At 41.1% G+C, this 11,574-nt stretch overlaps 1 protein-coding gene across 1 annotated transcript in view; it reads left to right on the plus strand.

The window, feature by feature from the left end:
* ZNF106 (zinc finger protein 106) overlaps positions 1 to 8,723 on the plus strand; it is a 31,947-nt gene extending 23,224 nt beyond the window's left edge. Inside the window, exons 13-22 of the mRNA XM_026033465.1 lie at positions 231 to 376; positions 640 to 774; positions 1,675 to 1,791; positions 2,862 to 3,053; positions 3,522 to 3,584; positions 3,804 to 3,923; positions 4,384 to 4,455; positions 4,931 to 5,002; positions 5,612 to 5,758; positions 6,691 to 8,723. Of these exons, the coding sequence (XP_025889250.1) occupies positions 231 to 376; positions 640 to 774; positions 1,675 to 1,791; positions 2,862 to 3,053; positions 3,522 to 3,584; positions 3,804 to 3,923; positions 4,384 to 4,455; positions 4,931 to 5,002; positions 5,612 to 5,758; positions 6,691 to 6,747 (1,121 nt within the window). The 3' untranslated portion in view covers positions 6,748 to 8,723. The remainder of the gene's footprint in view (positions 1 to 230; positions 377 to 639; positions 775 to 1,674; positions 1,792 to 2,861; positions 3,054 to 3,521; positions 3,585 to 3,803; positions 3,924 to 4,383; positions 4,456 to 4,930; positions 5,003 to 5,611; positions 5,759 to 6,690) is intronic.
* Positions 8,724 to 11,574: the final 2,851 nt, after the last annotated feature.

Raw genomic sequence — 11,574 nt, forward strand, 5'->3', positions numbered from 1 at the left:
TAATACAGTTCTTTTGTTATGTTAAAAATCTTTCTGGGTTTAATAATGTTCAAAGGTCTTCCCAGCATTTTATATCTGCCACTTACAGGCTCCAGATGAGAACTACTATGAGATCTATTTTTACTTAGCCCACAAAATAGTTCTGTTTAATAATATATATATAAAAAAAAAGTGTCATGTAGGCATGGGTATTTTCACATAACCAAAGCACATGTCTTTCTAATCTGCAGAAGTATCTTCAGAGCCAGGTGAGGATGAAGAACCTACAGAGGGGAGCTTTGAAGGACACCTGGCTGCAGTGAATGCTATTCAGATTTTTGGGAATTTGTTATACACCTGCTCAGCAGACAAAACTGTTTGTGCCTACAATCTGGTTGTAAGTAAGGCTGAGGCAACAGTGTAATAGTTAAGTAGATGCTTTTTCAAGGGCTGAAGATGCTATCTTATGTTTTCTTCAAATCTCTCTTTTTCCCCCTCCCTTCTTCCCATCCTTCCCTGCTATGAGAGGGGTAAGAGGAGATTATTGTGTTGGCCCTGCTGTTTTTGTTGGATGTCCCACCTCACTCCATGCTGCATGGATCCTGAAATGCACTGCAGACAAACATGTTAACAGACCCTTTGCTTTGCTTTGCTTTTTAGAGCAGGAAGTGTGTAGCTGTCTTTGAAGGCCATACTTCAAAAGTGAACTGCCTACTCGTCACTCAGACAAATGGGAAGAATGCAGCGCTCTACACTGGCTCAAGTGACCACACTATCAATTGTTACAATATCAAGGTATTTTTTTGAACTCCACTGATGAACTTCTACTGCTTCTTTTATGTGAGTGTTTCCAGGGACAGATATCATGGTAATGTGCCCCAGGTGACCTGCTTCAAGTGGGGCGTTGGGCCAGCTAGTCTCTAGAAGCCCATTCCAGCACCAGCCGTTCTGTGTGGTTCTTTCTGTGGACTTTGCAAATATAAAATAGACCTTATAAACCTTTCCAAACCGTATACGAGCCCCACTTCATACCTGGTGAGGCTGGATTAGGAAAAACACCCAAACCAACCATTGAGTGATTCACTACACTAATCTTCTGGCTGTCACAGCCAAAAAGTGTTGCAGCATTTTTTCCAGAATGATGTGACAGGGATTAGCTGAATGTTGGGAACTCTGAAATGCTGGACAACTGCCTGTCCATCAATACAGAAGTTGACTGACTGTATTTGTAGCTTCCTTCACTGTTTGAAGAGGGCACAGTTCTCTCTGCAGGTCAGCTTTTTGAGATCTGAGGGCAGATGAAAATGGAGCAGTCCGAGGCTTTCTAAAGCTGGTCTTCTTAAGAATAAAAGATTAAAAAAAAAAAAAAAAAGGCAGCTTGAAGGCTGAAATAGCTGCGCCGAGGGCAAACTGTCCAAGACTGTCGAGCCTTGCCCTCTAAGCTGAGTGATTCATGGTGCTTCGCCATAAGGAACTTGAAAGGGATTCCTTGAACTCAAACACTTAACAGTGTATTCTTCATATATGCAATTTGTACTGTAAGCTTAAAAACCAGGATCAAACTGATTTTGTTCTAGAGGTTGTGGTGGTTGTGGTGGTTTTCTCCAGTGCCAGGGTTAGAAGGGCACTTCAGAATCTTTTCCCTAAATTGTTTTCAGTTCATGAAATGTTTTAAAAATTTCTTCCTTCTGCCAGACCAGAGAGTGCATGGAGCAGTTTAGACTGGAAGATCGAGTGCTCTGTTTGCACAGTAGATGGCGGATCCTTTATGCTGGCCTTGCAAATGGCAGCGTGGTTACTTTCAGCATAAAGGTCAGTGTGTCCAAATATTGTCACGTAAAAGCTTCTTGCAGTGTTGTTTCTCTCTACATTTTGCTTCTTCCTGCTCTTTCTCTTCAATAGGAAGTACATATGCAAGCATGTTGGCCTAAGTGCAAGGTCACTTTTATGTCTTGTGCTTGTCAGTGCATGTTGTTCATCTCCTTTCTCTTAACTGCTTTGTTATTGTCACACTTCTGGTGATTTTGAGTTTCTGCCTGGCCTACGAGTTGCGTGTCATGAGAAGTTTACTGATAGGAATGACTGCCTGTCAATATTCTTTTGCTCATGAAATCAGTACAAGACACAGTATTGCTGTTTTTCCCTCCTCCATATGGTGTTACAGAAGAGGCTCCTTCACCCATTTTCTTTTCCTTGTCAAAGAGGCTTAGGCACCATCTACATGACTGTAGACATAAAAGGAGGAAAGCAGAGTGATTATTTAAATTACTATGACTCTTCTATGTTTATCCTAGAATAATTTCTCAAATTTATCCTTGGCAGAGAAGAGAAAAAAAGAAGTCACATCTTATGGTTATTGATAAAGGCATCTTGACTTGAACAATAACATCCTAGTGAAAATCTTGTAGTGTTCTCAAGTAGCTTTTATCTTCAATTCATGATGGGGAAAACCTTTCTTGCTATAAAAGTATGTACTGTTTAGGTATTGCAAAGTATTGACTTCATTGACTGTATTGACTTCCCTCAAGGAAGGGAGAACAGAGATGTATGTGTACTTACATGTGGGTTTTTTTTTCCCCTCATCTTTATAGAATTAGTGCTATTTTTTCTCCTTGCCCTAACTTGTAAGGTGGGCTTAATGGACCATTACAGAAAATCCACGCCTAAAATAAGGAATCTTTTCCTCAATTTGAAAATTTAGCCCTTCAGAGGTAACTCTTACCACTACTGAAACTGTGTGCAACTGAGCTAAAATCAGGTGCTGCATCAAATGCACTCCAGGTGCTACTCCATGTACAGCACAGAAGGCGCTCAGTTCCCTTGCCATGGTGTCAGGAGCAGAATTTGAACTCTTAAACATCTTTCTCCCCTGCCTTCAACAGAACAACAAGCAAGTGGACACCTTTGAGTGCCACGGCCCTAGAGCAGTGAGCTGCCTCGCCACGGCTCAGGAGGGAGCCCGCAAGCTGCTCGTGGTGGGTTCCTACGACTGCACCATCAGCGTGCGAGACGCGCGCAACGGGCTGCTCCTGCGCACGCTCGAAGGCCACAGCAAGACCATCCTCTGCATGAAGGTGAGTGTCCTTGGAAATACTGCTTTGGCAAGGAATGCTTAAGACCATGGGGTGCTTTTCATTCTTGCTTTCTCCTTTTTCTTCCTCAGCAAATATTCTGCAGGGTGTAGTAGGGGCTGGGCGGCCTTGCCGTTTTTAATCACAGAAACTGGAATGATTTGGTGGGAATATTGTCTTGCTGCCCTGTCTGATGTTCCCAGCAAAGCTGCTGCTCTTGCTGTACCTAGGAGTTATTTATTTTGGGTTATTGGAAGCTGCAGGGAGTCATGGAAAATGAGTTTGTCAAAATAGGAGACTTGAAGGGGGGAGTTGGGCAGGGGAAAAGGGGAAAGTTGGTTTTCATATACCCTCAGTATACAAGCCTCTGGAAACTGAAAAAAGGTAACTCCCTGCTATTCTGCAGTGCTTGACCTACTAATTTTCTTAGCTGTTACAGAAATTAAACTTTTTTTTTCCCCTTTTGATAAGGTTGTGAATGATCTGGTATTCAGTGGCTCCAGCGATCAGTCTGTCCATGCTCACAACATTCACGTAAGTAGTATATAAAGTTAAAATAGCTTTTGTTGTTAAGGCAGTGAAATCCTGTGCTGTAAAGTCTCAGTCTTTCCAAAGTTCTTGACTGGCTGTTGGGGCAGACTAGCTTCCAAAAAGGGAAGCAATAAGACTTTTCTAATGTGCCTCTGCACTGTAGCTAACTAAGGAAGGGTGCTGAGGGTAAAATCCTTTGGTCTTCTGCTTCGTCTTGGACAGACTGGAGAGCTGGTGCGCATCTATAAAGGCCATAACCACGCAGTAACAGTTGTGAACATCCTGGGGAAGGTGATGGTGACTGCCTGCCTGGATAAATTTGTTCGTGTTTATGAACTACAGGTAAGAAAATAATTATCAGTGAAATGTATCTAGTATGTGTTATTGTCATTAATGGTTCCAGAGTCAGCCTTATTGGTCCCTGGCCCATGCCTCTTCTTCCTCTCACTCAAAATATACTGTCATCTTCAGGGCCAGTTTTAAAGAAAATTACCTTAACATTTTGTAGAACCAGAGTCATCCAAGAACCAGGTTTTGCAAGGATGAGGAGTGCACAGAGAAGTGGGGATATGTCAGTTTTCTTTGCTTGAAATGCTAACTGTTTAGTTAGACAATAAAAAGCAAATGACAATGCAAGCAAAACAGCAAGTATTCATGGTGGCTATGAAGTTTGGAGTCTACTGGGGAGGAGGGTGTGTGCCAAATATTCAGGTAACTGCACTTAGAAGTGTTTTTGCCTCTTGCACATCCATGAAAAGTATCTATAAAATATTGTGCTATTAAATGTCTGTTTCTTTTCCAGTCACATGACCGCTTGCAAGTCTATGGAGGCCACACAGACATGATCATGTGCATGACCATCCATAAGAGCATGGTAACTTCTTTTTGTTGGTCTCATATAGCAAGTTCTCTTGCATAGGCTTGTGGAAATTGCAGGTTTTTTTTCTTTTAATATAACTAAATCAACCTGCTCTCTGACTCTGTTAAACAGAAAAACTTAGAAATGTCAGTCACAAATGCAGCTTGCTATAATAGCTTTGTATTTAGATAATACTATTGTCTAGGGAAAAAACATGTTCTAACTTGTAATCTTAGAACGATAGTTCTCTTTACAGTGATGATTGCCCTGAAGAGTCTAGAGATATTAAAATATTTCCTCTTTTCAAGTGTTTCAGTCCTGTTTAACTGTAGTAAAAGTTAGCTACACAGATGCCAGAAAAAAAACCCATCACCCCCAGTGAAACCTCTATTAACTTGGAAAGAAGCTAGGCAAAGGTATGCAGTTGATTCAGGAGCACTAACTGCAAGATAAGGTTCCTGGCCATTTACTTGCTGCTTTTCTTTTACAGATCTACACTGGATGCTATGATGGTAGTGTCAGAGCTGTGAGGCTTAACCTGATGCAGAATTATCGTTGCTGGGTAATGGCCCAAGTGCTTTTAATCTTTCTTTGCTCTAGTTCTCAGACTAATCTGCTGATGGTGGGTGTCATAATTTAGTCTTGAATGCCTTAACTTTTATTATACTTAAGTAATCTTTTTAAAATAACTGAAAATAAGTAAGTACCGTGTCTCATCTTTTAGCGTGTGTGTGATTTGGAGAAAGTCAATACTAGAATCTTAATTTTTTTCAAGAGTTTTATATAGTGGCATAGAACTTTTTAAACCCCAAAACTCTATCTGCATTGCACAGAAAACTGATTTACTGTGCTAAGTAAGTTTAGTTTAACTCCTAAAATCACTTCATCTGACATAAGCTCAAATTCTATAAGGGTTTAGTTCATCTCTTCCTATTTTTTCCTTTCTGGTGGTCTAGGCTTGGCAAAAGTCAGGGAAAAACCTCTGTAAAGCTCTTAACTAAAATGCTAGTGACCACTGAGAATGAAGGTGAAATGAGATGGCTGAAAACTCTGTAGGAGGAATGTGTCTGTGAACAGTCTTGGTAGAATATTGTTGAGTTGCAAAAAAATAAAGGAATTTGCTAAAATTCTTTCACTCTGGCTTATGTTGACATGATTTTTTTTCCACCAGTGGCATGGATGTTCGCTGATTTTCGGAGTTGTGGACCATCTGAAACAACACTTGCTAACTGACCACACCAACCCAAATTTTCAGACCCTAAAGTGTCGTTGGAAGAACTGTGATGCCTTCTTTACTTCCAGGAAAGGTTCCAAGCAGGTATGTGGTGGAGGGAAATGTGGTTGCATTTAGCAGAAGAATAGAAAGGTTAAAACACCCAGGTATAAAGAACATGCTATAATCACAACCGTAGCACATGCTCCTGTATCTCCTGAAGTTGGTTATATTCTTCTAGCCTGAACAGGCTTAACTCAATGTAGTTAGGGCCAGAAAGAGCTAGTAGATGTCAATGTGTGGTGGATGAAGAGTGCAGCTATGTGTGATGGCTCGAAATTGTTTTGATTATATGATCTTAAAAGCTGATAAGGGAATCATTAATGCTTCGAGGTTTTAGAAGCAGCTCTGGTTACTATATTTTAGAGTTTATCAAGTCTTTAAGTAGAGTTTTATTTATAGGATGGGCAAGTTCATCTCTCCCTCCTATTTTTGTAGATGCTGGAGGCTGTTTTGTTTGCTCTGTGCACTGGTTTGGTTTGCTTAAAAAGAAAGACAAAAAGGCCTTAAATATAATCTATAAATTTCTGAGTAAATGTGAGTAAATGAGATGGGGGGGGAAGGGGGGAACTGAAGAATTGTCGGGTGGTTGCTGTCCATACACTGACCAGTGAAATCCACGTTGCCCCTGGGCAATATAAAATTGCCTTCTTGAATGTTGATCAGAATTTCTCTGAGAACTGAAAGGCAAAAGTAGATCCTTCTTTCTGAGTGATGGCTTTGGATATAATGTAATTTATCTGATACAACCCTCTACTTCAAAAGGTAGCTGTTTCTTATTTGCCTTGGATTATGTTGTGTGAGAGATGCCTTATATTATGTATGTGATTTAATAGCTTGGCATGAGTTGTTAGAAGTGCTAGGCCAATAATTTCTTTTATCTAGAATGCTGTTTTCATTGAACTTTCTAGAATGCTTTGCCAAGGTGTGGGATTTTCTTGTTTTGTTCTTAACTGGCTACTCTTGTCCTCTTCTAGGATGCGGTAGGACACATTGAAAGACATGCTGAGGATGACAGCAGGATTGATTCATGAAGCTTTTCACCTCCCACATTGGGAAGTAATTTTATACATCAGAATTATTCCAAATAACACCCATTTCTTCAACCTTTCCTTATTTTCTTTTCCAATTTGGAATGCAAAACGGTAGTGGGGCTCGAAGGCCTTGCTGCAGAGACTGCAGATTGTGTTGCACTCTGTAGAAATAAGGCTGGTCTGTTAAGACTTGGCCCAAATGGAAGATTATTGCAAGTTTTTAATGCATTGACAGATAAGAATATTCCCCCCTCTTGTCTGCCTTGGTTTTTTGAAGAAGTGTATTCTGAGAGTCTTTTGCAAGTCCAGAGGGGTGTTGAGATTACAATGAGTGCTGATGTTTGCAAACTCACTTTAAAACCTGTTCAGTGTCTAATTAAGACATGTCTGTTTTTATGTTGTATCCAGTTTTTTAGCCAATTTTAATAAAATTCTGCAAATAGAATATCACAAATTTTGAAAGTGCAACCTGAATGTCCAGTGTACATTTTGGCTTTCTTCATAAGAAAAAAACCAAGGTATTTTATGGAGAGCTGGAATAAATTAATTTTTTTATATTACTCTAATTTATGCCTATTTTTATTCTTTGTCTAGAAAGTGCTACAACTGGCACAATATCTGCAGACTGCCCTCAAAATTCTGCCTCCTGAGGTGGTTTTAGAGGAAAGCAGTCACTTCTTGAAGAGATGTGCCAGTAGAAACAAAACAAACCTGACAGGGGCTGCACTAGCCCACCTGGTCACTTGAATCTCCTGAAATATAGGTACCTTTGTACAAAAAAAAAGAGGAACTAGTATCAACTCTTTAGCTTTACAATTAAATACCAGCAAAATCACTGCTATCTTGATACAACATAAGTTGGATTCCTGGTTTTATTTGGTAGCTCATCTTGCCAAATTATCCCATCAGTGGGATCAGGTAGGGAATCTTAACCACTGACCTTGTAGTCCTGTATCTTCGTGGCATCGCAAACTAACAGAACTGTAATGGCATGAAGTGTCCAAGTGCATCCACTTCGGAGTTGTATTTCTGTTGTGTTGAAGCAGGATTTCAAGCAGAGGCTGGGGTTGCAAAATGCACGTCACATGGGGAAGAATTGTTTCCACTGATGCATATCATGTACCACAGAGAAGCTGCTGCAGAGTGCAAGACACTTTCTACTGCCCAGGGCTCCTTTGCAGTTGCCCCTGGGGGTGGCAAACCTAATTTGTCCACAAGGGCAGTGAAACACTTTTTTTTCCATTACAGATGTTATCTTAAATAACACGACTTTTAGCAAAGAGCCTTTTGTTCCCTTTTGCCTAACCTGCAGCTGAGAATAAAAAATCAGAGGTTCTTTCAAACTGTATGCAGAAGATAAAAATAACCCAGTCTCCAAACTGTGAGTTGCTTATAAATTCTTCTAGTGATTTGCAAATCAGTAGAATGTACTCATTTTACTAGATGTTGCATTCACTACTAGTTTGAGGCTCAGACACACCAACCTCAGACAAAATATGTTTTATAGCCTTGTTCTTTGATCACAAAGAAACCTTTTAAGGCCAAGAAGTGACGGAGGAAGCCCGTGGGGCTGCTCGGCCACTAACCAGGAGACTTCAGGGCCTTCTCTGAAGTAACCTGCTTCTACATTGCCCCCGCTGAGGAGTGTAACTTCTCTGCAGTTACTTGACATTCATGTGTTTTCTTCTCAAGAGAGGTAGGGGTAAGCTAGGAATGAGGTACAGTAGCATCCTATGTCAAACACATAGGAATCCTCATGCTTCCAAAGCCCTGCTGTGGTTTTTTTATGTTTGTTTGTTTTGTGGGAGTTTTCTTGTTAAACTCTTTGGGAGCAGGCAAAGAAAACCAGTATGCGACTCAGACCTAGTCTGAGGGATTTTTAGACGTATAAATCATTTCCAAAACTATTGATATTTGAGAATTTTTGAACCATAAAGAGGGAGCATGTGAAGGTACGAAATAGTGTGAACTTTTCCAGCTGTCCTTCGTAACTGTGCTTGAAGTGAAGGTGTGGAGCTGTATATTGCAAGGACAAGCATGGGGAGTGTTTGTATAATGCTGGAAGCTGGTGTGTGAGAGTAGATTTTTGCAGTTCTTAATGTTCCTTCAGCTGGTGAGTGTATTCAGGAATGCATAAAGGTCTTCCTCATTAAGTGTCGATAACAGTTATTACACTGTATTTGCATTCCTGTTTGCTTATAGGTTTTACCTAGTTGGTATAAGCAGGCTTCCCTTTCCTGTAGTCTGTTTCAAGGTATCCAAGATATTTCTTATCTGTCATTGAAAACAATCCTCCCTTTTAAGGCTGGACTTCAGAAATCCATCTGTAGTAGCGCTGTCTTTGCTATTTGGTAGGTCATACCAGATACATCTTAAAAGAATCTTAAAATGAGCAAGAGGCAGGGAGATTGCAGAGCTGGGTGAGTGTATATAAAATTTTGCTTTGTGAAAGAAAATTGTTTGGGTGCTCAGAGGAAAACGCTGTGTTGCTGTCCTGAGCGTTGTCCTGAGGGCATCTTGAAAGCTGTTCTGCTTCATCATGTGAAATACTCCAGACTCGGACTTGCTGTTTGTTCAGCTGGAATTGCATGAGCTTACGTTAAAGGCCCTTCTTCTGGAGGCAATTGCACGACAGCTGGTAGGCTAATGCCGTGGCTTCGGAGCCATTAATCTGAGATCCTCGCCAGTCTTGCCTCTTTTTTGGGGTTCTACCTTCTGATAGCCTCCAGTCAGATAACAAGTGGAGTAACTTTGGGAATGGGAGATTTTTCCAAATTTTGGAACGAGTAGCCTTTGTGAGGAAAGCAATGCAGCACCTCTGCCGACTATATTCAAACTGGTTTTGTTCTTTGTGCAAGTAAAATGTTGTGAGTGAAAGAGTGACTAGAGGTGTGGGGGGTGTTTTGTGTTTAGGTGAGGTTTGTGAGATTTTTGTATTACTCAAATACTGAACAGTGAGCTCTGAACTTAGTATATGGTTGACTAAAATGGCGGTTGTGTTGGCTGCAGGCCGCCATTTTCCTCCCTTCAGCACTGACATTGTGTTTAACCACACTGTGACCCTCCCCCATGGATATAAAGTGCTCAGAGCTATTGTCCTTTGTGCTATAGAGCGGGACATGGGTTACCCAAAATGATTTTGTCATTCCCTTCAAACATGTGAGAACCACCACCAAAATTCCCCACGTACACTGAATCGCAGGGTAATGCGGACATAATCTTGGTCTAGATTTCTGGTTCTTTTTTTCCTCCAAAACAGTGAAAAACAACAGCAGACTGACAGTGCAGTACTATATGGCTTAATGCTGCCGCCTCAGCTCCACACTGGTGACTTGTGGTCAGCAAGAGATATTTTAATACTTTGCTGCAAAGCTGCCTGCCCCTTGTCTCTATGTGGAAAGGGGCGGGAGGGAAAGCTGTCAAATCTGTTGGTACAAGGTGCATTAAATACCCCAGCTTCTGTTTACCTGGTGTAACATCTGTGTGGGGTGCAGGCTATTTAAAAGATGCATGAGTTGACTACAAAAATAGCAGGGCTTTGGCTGTGCAGTGCGTTCACAACAGTGCAGTTTTAAATGCACATCTTCAGACTGTACACTCTATTGCTGCTGGATCAAGATAAACAGTATTGGAAAACTCCAAACTTGCAATAAATGGTAACTTCCCTGGATAAACATGTGGTTTTGAGAAAATATTGTTTCCATTTTAATTGAAACCCAGGTACAGATGGATCCCAGTTCTCAGGATTTGTACGGTACTATTACTCACACAGTCCACTGTCCAGAATTGCAGAATATGTAAGGATCGATAAGAGAACGGTTTTGGCTATTGTTTGTAAAATATTTAGTAGTGACAGTGAAGAGCAAACTGTGTAGGTAACGTTTTGTTATATGCACCTGCCAGCTTCTCAGTTTCATTTTGCTGTAAGCGTTTAACAGTCTTTCTGAAGAATGAAAGTGGAATAAAACATGACTGATTATTTAATAACTTAAGCTGTGTAGCACATGTGCACAAATTGACCATGTTTTCCTCTTTCATTTTGGTACGAGGCTGCAAGCATAATAATGAAACTTTACCCAGGAAAAAAAAAAATAAAAATAAAATAAAATAAAAAGTTCTTTATGTGGTTTGTCAGCCTCATTCTTCTTTGTTTTGAATAGAGTAATTCTTCGGTAAGGTTCTGCAGAACTTGACTTTGTTGTGGATTTGTGTGTTTTAAAGTGGGCTGTATAGATCCCGTCGGGGCAGTTGGAATCCATGTATCCCAGCGGCCTGTCTCCGGCGCGGGCAGGGGACGTGCAAGCTCTCGCTTCCCACGAGCAGGATCTGAAGACAACGTTTATTCCAGGAGGGAAAAGGCAAGTGGTGCCTCCAGCTGTGACACACGCCGGGCCGTGGCTCCATGACCGCAGCCAAGGGAGCCTCTCCGGAGCTGCCCAGAGCTCGCTCTCCAGCATGCCAGGGAGGGCCCACCTTGAGGAGCGCGTCCAGAATCCTGTCCATGGGTTTTTTAAATGTGGAAAATTATAGTTTTATGGGGAGAGCACAGGACTGGAACCCAGGGCTCTTAGTAGTCCGGTCTTCCTGAGAGCTTGATTTTAATTAAAGCAAAGTTCAGCTTTATAGCCAAAAGGTGGTGGGGGTTTTGTTTGTTTTATTTTCCTCCCAACACTGTCAGGTAAATGTGCTACTTGGCAGAATAACTTTCAGTGGATGCAAGAATTTTTTTTTGCAGTTGCACTTCACAGCAGTGGCTTGCTTTTTACTTCACAGTGCTGGAGAACTAAAGCCCAGATAATCGCATTCTAGTGAGAAAAGCAATTGTAC

Source organism: Nothoprocta perdicaria, unplaced genomic scaffold (assembly GCF_003342845.1).
Source record: "Nothoprocta perdicaria isolate Ctin4 unplaced genomic scaffold, notPer1 scaffold_129, whole genome shotgun sequence".
In the NCBI taxonomy this organism is placed as follows: domain Eukaryota; kingdom Metazoa; phylum Chordata; class Aves; order Tinamiformes; family Tinamidae; genus Nothoprocta; species Nothoprocta perdicaria.